General features: G+C 36.7%; 1 protein-coding gene across 3 annotated transcripts in view; it reads right to left on the bottom strand.

The window, feature by feature from the left end:
• Positions 1 to 259: 259 nt before the first annotated feature.
• The window catches only part of DCP2 (decapping mRNA 2), a 42288-nt gene continuing 25103 nt past the window's right edge, over positions 260 to 17444 (bottom strand). For 2 of the 3 annotated variants that reach the window (XM_025387471.1, XM_025387473.1), the window contains 4 exons: positions 17257 to 17392; positions 13247 to 13351; positions 10441 to 10492; positions 260 to 7924 (listed from right to left, as the gene is read on the bottom strand). In XM_025387471.1, coding sequence (XP_025243256.1) covers positions 7761 to 7924; positions 10441 to 10492; positions 13247 to 13351; positions 17257 to 17392 — 457 coding nt within the window. In that variant the 3' untranslated portion in view covers positions 260 to 7760. The remainder of the gene's footprint in view (positions 7925 to 10440; positions 10493 to 13246; positions 13352 to 17256; positions 17393 to 17444) is intronic. The other variant, XM_025387472.1, reaches the window with a different exon arrangement.

The raw sequence follows: 17444 nt of genomic DNA, 5'->3' as shown, positions 1-17444 counted from the left end.
CCTGGCTAATTTTTGTATTTTTAGTTTCACCATGTTGGTCAGGCTGGTCTCGAACTCCTGACCTCATGATCCACCCACCTCGGCCTCCCAAAGTGCTGGGATTATAGGTATGAGCCACCGCGCCCAGCTTCTTCCTGTTACATAAACATACTTTTATCATGTTCATCTCATACTTGCCATTTGTATTGGTCCAAAGAGACAGCAACCACAATGAGCAGCTCAGAACCTAGATAACAAGTAACGGTAGCAGAAACCAAGCTAAGGTAGTCACAAACTGCCAAGCAGCCAATTTTATTGACATTACAAACAATCTAACACAATGATGTTTTTACAGAAAGCCAGTATCTGAACAACCTTCCATCATTCAAATTGTATTTTGTAAGATTAAAAGGCTTTTAGTTTCTAACCTATCATTTACATCAAAAAACTTTCAAAAAATTAGAGCATTAACTGTTAAGACATAGGATTCTGTTCATTTTGTCAGTGGAGAGTACAGAGTACAGCTGACATTCTAGTGGGTCTTTGGAATTACAGTAATCCTGAAAACATTTAAACTCCAATTCACAAACATGAATCACTGGAAATCCTTTGATAGTCATACCCAGCAACAGAGGTAAAAGTCAGTCTTTATCCTTTCGTTAACACTGAGGGAAAAAGACAAAGTTGCTGTTCACCTACAACAACATAAATCTAGAAACAAAGTAAAACCTGTTCTAAATGTTTCAGTTCTTATAACAAGGTGAACACTACAGGTGTTCTGGGGTTCCTTTTCTGCTATCAGTAAATGTTTGACAATTTCCAAAAGAGCACCAAGAACTCTAATACCATGAACAGAATCACTTGAAGTAGGTTTACTTATACAGTCTTTCTCCAAGCATTAAAATGCCCTATAAGGTAAAATAAAACACTGCTATAATCTAGACAAAAATTAAAGCTTAAATCATTTCACATAAGACAAAAATAATTACTAAAGAAATAAAGTTCACAAATCTACTTGGTTATCACATTTACTCTAAAGTCCGGTTTTTTCATTGACCATAATATACTTAGTGAAACATTTCCTCAGTTTTTGTCTACCAGCAAAAGGTCTCAAAATAATTTAACATGACTCAGCATAAATATCTTCACCTTTTTCTGACTAAAACTTACTCCCAAATTGTTTAAAGACTCTGTATCTTCCAGGAACGTCTTTAAAGCATAGCATAAAAAGCCACATCAAATCTTGTTTTGGAAATAGGCACAGTATTAAAAAGTCAAGTCTTATCCCCTTTCCCATCCAAACTAATTTGTATGCCCTATTTTGGTTAGACAAAAGACAATCTTATTAAGAGAACATCACTTAAAAATGCTAATACATGAACTATAATTCTGTTTATTTTATTCTTAGATTGTTTTCAATTTTTATTAAAGCTAACAGATAAAACTGAATTGTACATGGATATAGGATAAGTCAATAATTACCAAGGATGATTTTTTAAAAGTACTATAAGGTATTACGCTAATAAGCAAACTTCAAAACAATTATTTTTTTAAAATAGACATAAAGCAAAATAGTTTATGGTTTTATTGTCCTTCGCTATTTTTGTTATTGAAGAAAGTTTCTAATATTTGTAAAATGGAAGTCAGGTTAGCTGTCTCCTGTCCTAACTTTTAAGTGAAATATGACCAAAGAACTTTAAGACTCATTTCTTTGGACATTTGCATTTAACATTAAATGATTACTTGTGCAACATCCTAACACAAACCTAAAAGGAACCAAAGAGACAGCAGTCCCCTAGAACAGTAGTGAAATGCACAAAGAAACTCTTAGCAGTATGTCTTCTGTGCTTTTCTGTCAGTGCGTATCATATGTATAGTGCATAAAGAATACAAGTCTACTGTTATATGTTCCAAAAGCACTAACCCATCTAATTAACCAATCGCTGAAGAATTATCTAAATTTCATTCACAGTTGATAACCTTTACTTTCATTTGCTGCCAGTCTATTCCTACATATCACAAAAGCATATACTTGCTAATCTCTTAAAACTTAAAAAATGACAATGCAGACTTGTGCTCAAAATGAAGCTACAGATTTAGAACCTCAGATTCAATGAACTAAAAGGAGAATACATTAAAATGTTAAATTTGACCTCAGAAATTCCACTATACTAAGGATGTTGCCTAAGACCTCTCAAAGACTGAGGACCAGCAGAACACTGCCCATTTCACTCTAGAACCACACAGAAGTCTGTTGTTCCCAAGCCAATGTGAAAGCTACAAGCATTGAGACTCAAAAGAGCACAGGTGTCCACAGGTGACCCACACATCAAAAGTGAGATCACCTTCTCAGGAAGGAAAGATAAAATCACTACTTGCAAGTCTGTGGCAGGTTTGCTATAGAGATGTAATACAAATTTAAAAAGATGGATTATTCTATAGAAATGATAAGACACCAGGGAGAAAAAAAGAACTCAATGGACTTTTTCCTGGCCAGTCACACCAAGAAAAAAAGGATTAAGAAACAACAGGTCTTCAAATGGCACTTAACGAACAGTGGCCAATAACCCAAAAACCACCCAACCACCTACAGGAAATCTTCCCCCAAAAAGCAGAAAACACATATTCAGGGCTGTAGTCTTCTACTGGACTAAAAGACTGAAGTCTACTAAACATTAGGATCCATGTGGGACACGGTTACAAACACAGGCAATTGATTTCTGCATTCACTCTTCAGAGTACCTTTGACCAATGCTACCCAACTAACGTAAGCACCCTGTGAAAGCTCATTCCTTTTAGGTTGTGCCTTCAAGCTGCTAACATAGCTAGACCATACTCCTCTGCTAACCACAGAAGATCCAAGATAAATGGAATGTTTTTATTGGTGATTTCATTACTCTGATAACCCAGATTAAAGATTTCATTATGAACAATTCTCAAGATAAGACCCCCATACTTTATCATAGTTTTTCTTTACACTTGTTTGTACTCAGCTGGTGGAAGTCAACCCTTTAAGTCCACTCCCATGCATGAGAGTAACTTTCACTCTTTTCCCTATTTACAGACTACTATTTCCATAGTAAATGCTGTTTGTCACAAGGAAGTTAGATGGAAAAGAATGAATCACCATTTAGGACAAATGTATAAGCACTGTGATGTGACCGACACCACAGCAGATTATGGCTGTGTTCTGAGTTGTCTTCCTGTAAGAAAGCAGTGCACTCGAGTTTGACTGGAGTTCTATAGTATCAGTACAGGAAGGACCAGACTCCTCACCACTCCTCACCACCAGTCTTTAAAGTGAGAAAAATTACTTTAAATTCACTGGATTGCTTGGCAATCATACTTCGAAAAAATTAACTTTATCCAGGGCTAGAAAACACTCGACAATGGCGATACATGTGCATATACAGATATTCATATATATAACGATAGACAGATATTCATATATATATGAATGACTACACTTAGGCCATGCAATGGTCACATTTCTAGCCTGGAACATAATATAGCACTCAAATATTGATAAATACTCTAAAGTTTCTTTCTTATACTCTTTGCCCAGCAACTATAGCTATTCTTCTCCCTTCAGGACACTGATTCTATAACAATAATCTATCATATTTTTTGAAACTGCAATCCAGAATCCTACTTTGAAAGCATGGGGCAAAGCCTGTATTGCCCATTTGCAATCTGCCATCTTTCTGACACAGGAGTACAGACTTCAAGAGTAACTCAATTCTAGGAAGCAAAAAGATGCTGAGAAAGCCCATCATCATCTCATATTTAGAATTTTTGGCAACTAGACAAATGCACTTTAAAGTCTTAGGACATAATACAAAATGAGAAACTCTACCTAGACTTTACCAAGCTGTGAGGAATACCGTTTGACAAAATTGTTTTTACTAACACTTGTTTACCTAGAGAAGGTATGTAAAGGATACCTTCAAACAAAAAAAAAATAGTCTTGCTTATTAATCTAAAGTTACAACAACACATGAACCCCATTCCCCCAGGCTAGAAAGTAATCCAAGTCAAAATTACTAGGAAGAAAAGTTAATGAATCTGACTTTATTACTATGATTAACATAGAAAGTACTGCCTCAGAAAATATAGAAACACAAAAGATGTCAATCAAAACAGTCTCAGGAGGCAGGGAGGTCCACTGGTACAAAAATACAGATAAAAAGCCAAGAGAGACCAGCTCGACCAACATGGAAAAACCCCATCTCTACTAAAAATACAGAAATAGCCAGGCGCAGTGGCGCATGCCTGTAATCCCAGCTACTTGGGAGGCTGAGGCAGGAGAATCGCTTGAACCCGGGAGGCAGAGGTTGCAGTGAGCCGAGATTGCACCATTGCACTCCAGCCTGGGCAACAAGAGTGAAACTCCGTCTAAAAAAAAAAAAAAAAAGCCAAGAGAGGGTACTGTGGTAAGAAAAGTAACTTGGCAAAATGTCTAATTTTTATAATTAACTTTGCTTTCCTTACCGTTTAACTGTTGGAGATGAAAAGAGAAAGGATGAGAAATAGGTCCGTGAGAGAATAGGTAGTGTTTTTAACGCACACATGCACTCAGACCTTAACTTCTCTATAGGACACAATATAGTGAATTTTATAGAAGAATCTAATTCCTATAGTAGAAGGCTGTTATTTACTCAGATTTGAATTCCTTTATTTGACATTACATACAAATTACTAAAGCCTTCAAAAGGAAAAGTACCAACTCAATCTTACAGCATAAAATTACTTTCATTATATGTCTTCATTAGCTATACTTACTAACTGATATTTAATAGAAAAATAAGGATATTCAAAGCTCAGAACAGCAAGTAGTGACCAAAATTCCTTTGACAGCATTGGGAGACTTTCCTTTATATATGAATACAAAAATCCAACTTAATTTTCCAACATCTTTAATCAAATTTCACCCACACTATATGAGTTCTATTAGGCCTCTCCAAATGCTCATGTCTCAGGAGGGTATCACTATTTGAAATTCTAAACCATTCATTTGCTACTTCTTAACACAAATTTTTGAAAAGCATGTAAACCACACCCTTATCTTTTGGATTACAATGGTTAGGTACAAAAACAATTCATTTAGCATCTTATAAATCATTAAAGTTATACATAAAAGCACCCACAAATTGTTTTAAAATAAAAGATTCACAGTGCACTGCACCTTGGAACATGTAAGGTTGGAACATAACATTTAAAAAGTGAATTCCAAGACCGGTATCTCTCTCAAAGACAAAACATAACGAAGCAAACCGACTACTCTTCTCATCTAGCTTCTTAAAATGCAGCACTCAGTAGAAGTAAATTATTGCATATTCAGCATACTCCTTTATCACTTGATTTCCTCAAACCATACTAAAACTTCTCAAAGGAGAAATCCAGTTCACTAAGCTTGGCCTTTCTCAAGGTAACCTGAACACTGAGAAACTATTACCCAGGTTTGAGGGAATAAGTATAGTAGATGTACCTAAACCAGGTACATCCAACTTAAATATTTTCTGCATAGTTAAGTCACATCACACACATAAACTTTAACTCACATCTTTTAACATTTTTTTAACCTCAAACTTTGAGGAGAGCTAAAAGCTTGAAGTTACCATAATCACATCCCAACAATACCCTTATATTTTGTTCCACAGTGCATTAAATAAAGCAGCGCAACAGCAATAACATTTAACCATAGTTAAACTACTGTAATCACAAAGATAATTTGTTGGTTCTTGAAAAGGCTCAACACCATTAGAGGCCATACTTCCGGTAACTAATCTCTTTTGCTTCAGTATTGAGAGCTGACAAATCCAACTCCACAGGCACCAGAAGACTGGCCAAAGTATGCACTTGAAAAGAAAAAAAAAAACACACATACCAAAAAAAAAACCACAGTAAAAGTTAAATGGTTTCCAGAAGACAGTAAATGAGTGAAAATTATTCATCTGCCAGGCAAACTACATTTTCACTCCTTTAACAACAGAAGTCTGGAATGCTGGGACCAACTATAAATATGGCTCAAAGAGACCCAAGCAAAGCAGCCGTATTTCTGAAAAGGACAGTAAAAGCTTCCAAACACAATCATACAACGCATTAAAAAGCAAAGGTCACAGGATTCAAACATTTGTCACATTAAAAGACGCAGGATTCTGAATATCATAATTCCATACACACTGCTTTAATTGTGAATTCTCCTGCTTAGCACCAAAAGGGTGACACCTTCATTAATAAATAGAATTTCTCCTTTAAAATCAAGCCATTTAAAAGCTAAAGCAAAGTACTACCAAGTGAATTCCTTAAATAGCCCTTCTTTTAAAAGTCCCACGAGGTTCAGTGGAACCCGATTAAATAGGCTACCTACAAAGAATAAAGATTTCTACAATAACATTTATAAGCAGAGAAGTATTTTGTGGATACCACTGTAAAAAAAGGATTTTTAAAACCCACATGATACACACACACACACACACACACACACACACACACACATACTCGAACACCCCCCATTCCCAAAAAATTCCTTCAATGAGGTCAGACGCAGCCAAAACACTAAAGCCCCCTTAACACCCTGGTGATTGTCCTCAATTATAGCTGAAATCCTCCTTAAAATGGGCACTGCCATCCTTATGTGAATTTAAAAATTCTGAAGCAAAATACATTCCTAGGAGTGAGTTACGTATGTTACTATTGTGTAACACATATACATAACGTGTAACCTAGTGAAATGCTTTATTTGGACTTGGGTAAACTGCAAACCCCTTCCCTTCTTCTCACTCCATCATCCAGGGGCTTAGCAGGCCAATAAAAGCATGTCAGTCACTGCTACTATTGCAAATTGGAACCTAATAAAACAAATATAACAGTATTGATCCAAAGATCAATACTGGAGATGCAATGTAAAACCCAGTAATGTCAGTTTTTCATACATATTTATACAACTGGAATATAGAAGAAATTTCCACAAGAATAAAAGTCTACAAGACTAAAGGGTTGGAGGCAGGATGGTAAAGACATGACCCAAAGTAGGTGCTGGGTCCCAGCCTCCATGCTCTCTGCTACATTTCCTCCAGCAGTCTCACAGGTTTACTGACTGCATGTAACCACAGCTCAAAATCACAGCATCAACTCCCATCCACTCAAGCCCCTCCAGGCTACAGACTTTGTCCTTATGAAGTGCTAAGAGTTCATTATGGACATGCACATTATATTCCAGAAGCTGCTCTCAATAAATCCTTTCACTGAAACTCCAGAGGAAGATTAGAAAACCTCAGTGGTTATAAGCAGAGAGAAGTACAAAATGTCACCAAAGTATATCACCTGTAATCCCGACAAATGCGACATTTCAGCTGTGTTCATTTAATAATTGGGCATTAAGTTTCTTTGAAAAACTCCAATATACTATTATTGCAATCACTGTAACAGGTAGATGGAGCATTCCCATTAACTTGGCTACTTGACAGTAACTCAATACATTATTTTCTCAACCAGAATACAAAATAAAACCCACAGTCACACAGAATAAATGCCCTCAAAGAAAGCAACTTAACCTTGTACTAAACACTGAAAAGGTAAATCTGTATAAAAGGTTATAACTGCATTTACAGTGCAAACTCTTGTTTCTTTCTACTCTCTCTTATAAACAGAAAATGTCTTCAGAAACATTGCCTCCCTGCATTTCTTTAAAACACCTGAGAAAGGTAAGGCTTGAGGAGACACCCACTCAAATCCAACAGGTCTCTGATCCTGGGATATTTACAATATATTTGCTGCTATCAAAGGTCCAAGATTTTCATTATAGCATTATGGTCAAACTTGAAACTCAAAAAGGCTCTGGATGAAAAGGGGAACCTGCAATGTCCATTACACGCCACGGGCTGTCCCTCGGCATGCTCTAGCAACTGGTCTTCATTGGAGCTAGGTAAGTCATATACAGCATCTGTTTAAAAAAAACAAAATAAATAAGCTCAATAACCTTAGTAAGAAATCAAATACTGCCCTTTGCCTTTTGTTACAAAAGAATTAGTTTTGAGTATATGTTTATCTTCCCAGACTCTAACCCTAAATAGAACCACCAAAGTATGTATTTTCCTTTCCCTAAACTGGTAGTCAACTGCATTTTCAATCTATTATTATTTCCACATATTCAAAATCTTAATCTCAGTCATTAAGACCCTTGACATTCCTTTGCTTTCAAAATGAGCATAACTTTACCTCCTACATGTGCTTCGCCTCCTATATGTGCATTTTGTTACAGAAAAATAAAGCTGGGGTTTACCAAGATTTCCAGGAACTTATCACCATAAAGAAAAATCCAGCCAGGCATGGTGGCTCATGCCTGTAATCCCAGCACTTTGGGAGGTCAACGAGGGCAGATCACAAGGTCAGGAGTTCAAGACCAGCCCGGACAAGATGGTGAAACCCCGTCCGTACTAAAAATGCAAAAATTAGCCAGGCATGGTGGCACATGCCTGTAATCCCAGCTACTCAGGAGGCTGAGGCAGGAGAATGGCTTGAACCTGGGAGGTGGAGGTTGAAGTGAGCCGAGATCGTGCCATTACACTCCAGCCTGGGTGACATAGCGACTCCATCTCAAAAAGCAAAAGAAAAAAATAAGAAAAAAAAAAGAAAAAACCAAATTTTTGAAATCATAGTACAACAAAACTCCAATTTATCTGGGCTTTTTTTCCCCACCTTTTAAACAGACCAGGCACTTAACCAGAAAGTAGGTTTGGAATGGACATCAAGAAACTGTGGCAGAAAGTAAGTCTGAAATGAGGATGAGGCCTCCCAGGACATGAATCCTTTTATACTTCTCAACACAACTCAAAATTTTATATATCCATATAATGCCCAACTAAGATCAACATACCAAGTTGCGGTGTGCTGCACCCTTTTTTTTTTTTTTTTTTGAGACAGAGTCTCATTCTGTTGCCCAGGCTGGAGTACAGTGATAATCACAGCTCACTCAGCCTCAACTTCCTGGGCTCAAGTGATCTTTTGCCTCAGCCTCTTATAAGTAGCTGGGACTACAGGTATGTGCCACCACACCTGGCTCATTTTTAATTTTTGTAGAGACAAAAGTCTTGCTATGTTGCCCAGGCTGGCATGGTGTACCCTTTCTAATGTCCCTGAATATACGGCTTTTAAAAGATTCTGTAAAATAACTGATTTCTGAATATATGTTAATTAGATTTCACTATACGCCTAACATGTCCCCACCACCCAAGGTGGCCAGAAAAAAATCCTATTAAGAAGACTTATACTCCCATAACTTCTCTATACTATGAGGAGAAATAATAGACTCTTCAATAAATGATGCTGGGAAAACTGGATATCCACATGCAAAAGAACTGGATCCTTATCATATACCACACATAAAAATGAACTTGAAATGGATAAAAGACTTAAATGCAAGACCCGAAACTGTAGCATTCCTAGAAGAAAACAGGGAAAAAACCCTCTGACACCGATCTTCACCATGATTTTTTTTGTATATGACCCCAAAAGCATAGGTAACAAAAACAAAAATAAAAAAGTGGGACTATATCAAACTAAATTGTAATGATAATTCCTTTCTTCATAGTTAACAGTAACTTTCCATAATATAGTTAAGGCATGTCTTTTAAAATAGCATTATCTTGCTTAAATCACAGACAGTATTACAGAAAAAGAATACAATAATGCTTTTCATTTCTTAAAGACTTTTCTATATGAAAGCCTTAAATTTAGGTGGTGAATAAATGAGTATCTACTGCACAGGAAATTGCATACAATTCAAAAATAGCACCTAAGAAAAAAATCTACAGCACTTCCAAGTAGCATCTACTAAATCAGTATTTAACAAAGAGCTTTCTACATTCACTAGGATTACTTTCCAAATCAGACAACACACCTACTTTTCATAACCAAGGAAGGAGAAATTCCAAGTATCTTTAATAAAACCTATACTTAGTATCACCTTAAAAAGTTGAACATTGCCTCCAAAAGAGGGAAAAATGTTCCTTTTAATTGGAAAAAAGGCATACAAATTTACTAATGTGTATACGGGAAGAACCACAGTGATTACCCCCCAAAAATGTTCCCCTTCTAAAGTCAGTGCACCCCTTACATAGATCTGAGAATGAGGTTTCCTAGCCTTTACAATACTGGATTCTTTCTACTCTCCCCAAATCCTTACACAATTATTTACGTATTTAAAATATTCATGCATAGGACTAAGGCTTAACATTCATAAAAGAAACAGCACGGTCTGAAGGGAAGTAATTTCATCTAAATGAATTTGTTTCAGCCAGTTTCTTAGAGAACTCTACATATATGAACTCTTTCTACAGAACATATGCAACTCTTCCTGCCTAACTATCACAGGTCGCATACTCCCACTAAAATAAAAGTTAGGTAAACCAAACCAATTCCCACAAGGCAAAGATTATAAAAAGATAGGAAATGACTTGCCTGTTTCAAAATTATCCTGAAGTTTCCGTGGATGAAGTTTCTTTTCGCACTTCTGTTTAAAAAAAAAAAAAAAAAACACACATACAACACAGTCACCAGTTAACTTCACTTACTAAAAATCAAAAGATGTATTATCAAATTTCTCAGGGAGAAAACTGAACCAGGAATATAATCATCCCATTCTCTCACCAGTATTTTTGTATTTACTTTTCACACCTACAATTTTTTTTAGTTCTTGATTACATACATATACATTATAAAGACATCAAAAAAACAGACAAGTATTGGCTAGGTGTGGTGGCTCATGCCTGTAATCCCAGCACTTTGAGAGGCTGAAGCAAAAGGATCACTTGAGGCCAGGAGTTTGAGACCAGCAAGGTCACCTCCCAACATACTTTATTTCTAAAACATAAAAATCAGCCAGAGCTAACTAATTTAGCTGAGGTGGCCAGGCACAGTGGTTCACACCTGTAATCCCAGCACTTTGGGAAGTCAAAGCATGAGGACCGCTTGAGCCCAGGAGTTCAAGACCAGTCTGGGCAACATGGTGAGACCTATTTCTACCAAAAAAATAAATAAATAAATACACACACACACACACACACACACACACACACACACACACACACACACAAAGTAGTAGGGTGTGGTGCCACACACCTATAGTCCCAGCTGCTCTGGAGGCTGAGGTGGGAGGACTGCTTGAACCAAGGAAGTAGAGGTTGCAATGAGCCAAGATCGCACCACTGCATTTCAGCCTGGGTGACAGAGCAAAACCCTGTCTCAAAAAGACAAAAGAGCTGAGGCAGGAAAATGGCTTGAGCCCTGAAGTTCAAGGCTAGAGTAAGCAATGTACATGCCACTGTACTCTAGACGACAGAGCAAGGCCCTGTCTCAAAAAATATAAAAAAACAAAAAGATTACTCATTACATTTCTCAACCCAGAGCTAATTAGTATTATATCTTTCTAGCTTTTTCCTATGAAGATGTGTGTTAACATCTTTTCATAAAATTGCAAACTTTAAATGGAATTATATGATACATACTAGAACGATAATTTTAAAATATATTGTGAACAAGTTCCTTTTTCAATAAATGTACATCGTCATTTTTAGCAACTTCATGGTAATCTACTGCACAGATCTACAATACTGTATTTAACATCATTTTCTTGGATATTTAGGTTGTTTTCCAGGTTTTCATCTAAAGGGGGTAAACATTCTTTAGATTCCTCTTCTAGGGAAAAGGTGAACACTTTTTTAGGGTTTTGATATAGCAAAACTCCTCTCTAGAAGGTTGTACCAATTAGTAATTTTTATGTGTTACCAATACATTCAATACACAACTGGGTTATTTCTTTTCATCTTTGCCAATCTGATGGGAGAAATGTATCCCATTTCAATTTACATTCTTTGACCACACATACAGTTTAATACTTTCATATGTTTATCAGTGCCTTTTATTTCTTCTCTTAAAAAACTGCTTATAACTTGCTCTCCATCATTAACTTCCTTCTTAAACAACTTCTAAAAATCTATTCAAGTTCTTCTAGACAAATTTAAGAGTAATTTGTGAAGTTCTCCCAAAAAATCTACAAGGAATCTTACTGGTATCATATTAAACTTATACATTAATTTGAGGACAATTAACACTTGTACAATATTATCAATAAGTTATTGTCAGCCGGGAGCGGTGGCTCACACCTGTAATCCCAGCACTTTGGGAGGCCAAGGCAGGTGGATCACGAGGTCAGGAGATCGAGACTATCCTGGCCAACATGGTCAAACCCTGTCTCATACTAAAATACAAAAAAACTAGCCGGGATGGTGGTGCATGCCCGTAGTCCTAGCTACTCAGGAGGCTGAGACAAGGGAATCACCTGAACCCGGTGAGGTAGAGGTTGCAGTGAGCCGAGATCGTGCCACTGTACTCCAGCTTGGCGACGGAGTGAGAGTCCATCTCAGAAAAAAAAAAAAAAAGTATCTGTCTAGTTTTTGTTAAAAACAGCTGTTGAATTATATTAAGATTGTCTTCTCTGTTTCTGTCACCTTGTCACCACTTTTATCAGACAGAAGAGAAATAATAATAAAGGTAAAGTAGTGAAATGAATCATTAGAACCCAAATTAAGTAAACACCCAGGGAATTCAGGTAAAATATTTTTGCTAAAAATTTGAAATTGCTATTATTACTCACCAATAAATGAAAAACAGGTGAAGCTACAATAAGAAAACCCAATATACAAACATCAGGACTTACAGAAAAGATAACGCAGGAGACTGTTAGTTATGAATTAACTTTTGGAGGACTGACTAAACAAAAGAATGAAAGAAAATGCTTTAAATTATTCAGTTATTTGTCATTAGGCCTAATGACAATAGCACTGGCTGTGAGTGCTGTGTGTTTGTTTTCTTAATTTTCTAAACTCTATCAACCTCGAGAAAAAAATACATGAATTCCCCCAAACTTTTACCTTCATTGAAATAATACACAGTATTTAGAAAAACACGGAGCAACAGCCAAATAATTGCTCTTGAGAACAGGTTTGAGTACACAACGATATTACAATAAATGTAAACAGCCACATAAAAAATTAGATGTACAGTTGAATCAACATGATAAATTTGTAATTAAGAGCAGCCAGAGAATTTTAGTGTGAATAGTACACAATTCAGCTACATAAAAATCCTACTAGTATATCAATTAAAATAAGAACAAAGCAAGTAACATTCCTGTTCTTTGGCAATGCCCTTGTTTCACTCTTCAGAAGATGAACTACCAACTTAGTGTGAGAGCTGTAACTCTTACCATCAAAGAATTCTGCTGCTTTGCTGGCTGAAGCCCATTTGTTCTTTTCTTTTGATTAGGTGAATCTTGATACTGTTTTCTGCCATTTCCCCTCACACTTTGATTCTGTTTTTCCAATAAGAAATAAAATATGAATCTATAGTATAATGTAATAGCACAAAAAAAGCACCCCATGAATATGTTTAGCTGGTTGAATCAAATTTTTAGCAAAGCTTCTCCTACCCAAATTTTCATGAATTCTATCAATGTATTTTCTTATATTAGTCAGTGCTTCCCAACCAAAGCAAGAGTTCTCTAAAGGTATGAAATAGCAAATATACTTGCCGCTAGAAATCTTTCCACACCTCGGCTGGGCACAGTGGCTCATGCCTGTAATCCCAGCACCTTGGGAGGCTGAGGCGCATGGATCACGAGGTCAGGAGATGAGACCATCCTGGCTAACACAGCAAAACCCCATCTCTACTAAAAATACAAAAAATTATCCGGGCGTGATGGCGCACGCCTATAGTCCCAGCTACTCAGGAGGCTGAGGCAGGAGAATCACCCGAACCCAGGAGGCGGAGGTTGCAGTGAGTCGAGATGGCACCACTGCACTACAGCCTGGGTGACAGAGGGAGACTCCGTCTCTTAAAAAAAAAAAAAAGAATAAAGAAAAAAACAGACAGATATCTTTCCACACCTCTTGCCTTATCCCATGTCTGCTTATAGATCTTGCTTCTAATGCATAAATGGAACTTCTCTGTAAAGGAATGCTGAGGGACATTGGCTACAGTTCTTAAAGCAGAAAATGGGTAGCTGTAGTAATCGTTACCCTAGAAATCTGCTTTAAATTATTAATAAGCACTATTAATTTTTATGAAATGTTTACTATATTTTTACAAAATAACAAAGATTACTATTTTTTAAATAGAGTCTCACTGTGTTGCCCAGGCTGGAGCGCAGTACTTGGCTCACTGCAACCTCGCCTCCCAGGTTCAAGCGATTCTCCTGCCTCAGCCTTGCGAGTAGCTGGGATTACAAGCACATGCCACCACACCTGGCTAATTTTTGTATTCTTAATAGAGACGGTGAAGGTTTTCACCATGTTGGCCAGGCTGGTCTCAAACTCCTGACCTCAAGTGATCCACCCACGTTGGCCTCCCAAAGTGCTAGAATTACAGGCGTGAGCCACTGTGCCTGGCTAAGATTGATGTTTTTAAAATGTGGGCATTATTCCTAAACTTAGACATGCAATAGTTTAAATCTTGCTACTAAATTGCTTTAAGATAATTTTCCTACCAAAAAATTCTTAAGTTTAAATTAAAACGAACATTTTAAACATTAATTTGTCATTTGAGATATTGAAATGATAGCAATTTGAGGACTGGCTAAATAGTATAAACAGGAGGAACTTCTAAAATATACATCTATAAAATAAGAATGTTTATTTACATTCCAACCTATAGAAAAAAATAACCAGCTGCTAAAATAGCTGGAAAATAATAACCTAAGTAAGTGATGTGAAGAAAATATAGCTTTGAGTGACTCATGTTACTGTACACTTTCAATTTAGTTTCATTCCACTTTTCCCAGCATGTGTTTTAATTGTGATACAATATACATACAATTTACCACATCAACCACTTGTGATTGTATAATTCAGTGGCATTAAGTATAGTCAGCACTACCCACTTCCCCAACTTCTATCATCCCAAACAAAAACCTTGCAACCAATAAACAGTAACTCCCTATTCTCCTCTCCCTCTAGCCTTGGTAATCTCTAATTGACTTTGTGTCTCTATGAATTTGCCTATTTAGGAATAGAATAACATTAATACAATATTTATCCTTTTGTGTCTGGCTTATTTCACTTAGCATAATGTCCTCGAGGTTCACCCATATTGTAGCATGCTTCAGAATTTTTTTTTTTTTTTTTTGGAGACTGGGTCTCACTCCCGTTGCCCAGGCTGGAATGCAGTGGCGCCACTACAGCCTTGACTTCCCAGGCTCACTTGGTTCTCCCACCTCAGCCTCCTGAGCAGCTGGAACTACATGCGTACACTACCATGCCTGACTAATTTTTTCTATTTTTAGTAGTAGAGACATGCTTCCCAGGTGGGTCTCCAACTACTGGGCTCAAGTACCAAAGAGTTGGGATTATAGGCATGAGCCACCATGCCTGGGCAGAATTTCATTTCTTAATTTCTTTAAGGCTGAATGATATTCCATTATGGGTATACACCACATTCTTTATCCATTCATCTGTTGACAGGCATATGAGTTGTTTCCACCTTTTGGCTATTGTGAATAATGCTGATATGAACATTGGTATACAAGTTAGCTGTTTAAGTTCCTGCTTTCAATTCTTTTGGGTATTACCTAGGAATGGGATTGCTGAGTCATATGGTAACTCTATGTTTAACTGAGAAACTGCCAAACAGTTTTCCACAGCAGCTGCACCATTTTACACTCCCATCAGTAATGCACAAGGTCTCTAATTTCTCCACATCCTCAGCAATACTTGCTTTCTGTTTTGTTATTTTTGTTTTTTATTATAGCCATCCTAATGGGTAAGAAGTGGTATCTCACTGTGGAGATACCACTGATTATTAATAATGTTCCCTAATGATTAATAATGTTGAGCATCTTTTGTGTACTTATTGGCCATTTGCATATCTTCTTTGCAGAACTGTCTATTCAAGTCTTCTGTCCAGTTTTAAATTAGGTTGTTTTGTTGTTGCTGAGTTCCAAGAATTCTTTACATATTCTGGATATTAACCTCTTATCATATACAATTTGCAAATATTTTCTCCTATTTTGTGGGCTATCTTTTCACTATTTTGAAAATGTCTTCTGAAGCATAAAAGTTTAATTTTGACAAGCCCAGTATATATATATATATATATATATATATACACACATACACACACACACACACACACACACACACACACAATTTTTTGTTTTGTTTCTTTGAGACAGAGTTTCGCTCTTATTGCCCAGGCTGGAGTGCAATGGCACAATCTTGGCTCACTGCAGCCTCTGCTTCCCGGATTCAAGCAATTCTCCTGCCTCGGGCTCCGAAGTAACTGGGATTACAAGAGTCTGCCACTACGCCCGGCTAATTTTTTGTATTTTTAGTAAAGACAGGGTTTCACCATGTTGGTCAGGCTGGTCTCGAACTCCTGACCTCAGGTGATCCACCACCTCGGCCTCCCAAAGTGCTGAGATTACAGCCATGAGCCACCATGCCCAACCAAGCCCAGTATATTTTTAAAATTAAAAAAAAAAAAAAAGTAACACTGAAACCTGAAATTAAAAAGACAGATAATATCAAGTATTAGTAAAGATGTGGAACAATTAGAACTCTCATGTATTTTGCTGAGGATATAAATAACTTGAGGAAATTAGCAAATAGATACTACATAACACAGGCATATCCAGTGATCCAACAATTCTACTTTTCTTTCCTTTTAGTTACACAGAACTGTGTATATTCATCAAAAGACGGGTATAGGAATGTTCATAGTAGCACTGTTAAAGCCCCAAACTGGAAACAAGCAAAATGTGCATTAACAGTGTCATGAATAAATAAATTGTGGTGTTTAGAACATGTGGAAAAAGGAAAACCAGTATTAATAGCAGTGTAATTATACACTCAAATACAACAATGAAAATCGAAGTTTACAATATGCTGTTACTTTTTCTTCCTGAACAAAAGCCAATAGATCCCACTTATGTTAATTTGGAAAATATTTTCCTTATGACTTATTTTTAAATGAACCTTTCATTGGCAGCATATACACAAAAGTCAGATGTTAATTCTTATTATTCACTGTACTGGATTTACACCAGAATTGTAAACGTTAAGAAGCCTCAGCCCTACTTCAAATCACAAGTAAGGAACATACAAGGCTTTGATCAGTAACTCAGAGATCTCTGTAACTATTAAGATGTAATTCCTCAATTGAGAATGATTTCAAAGCCAAAGATCTAAATTTCTGAAAAGACTGTACTTGTGTATCACTCACCTTTCCTTTTAAAAGGTCAGACATTTCAGAATGATTATTATATGGCTTTTGCTGCAGTGATTGCCTGTGCTTTACCCACTGGTCACCAGGAGAACCGTCAGGAAATAACTGCTGACTGTGGCGGAATTTGGTTCGACTATACCAAGATTTAAAAAATAATGAAATCAGAAAATGTTCACTTATAGTTC

Source organism: Theropithecus gelada, chromosome 6, assembly GCF_003255815.1.
Source record: "Theropithecus gelada isolate Dixy chromosome 6, Tgel_1.0, whole genome shotgun sequence".
Taxonomy (NCBI): domain Eukaryota; kingdom Metazoa; phylum Chordata; class Mammalia; order Primates; family Cercopithecidae; genus Theropithecus; species Theropithecus gelada.
Note: the sequence above shows the minus strand (reverse complement) of the source record. Positions and strands in the feature narration are given on the sequence as shown.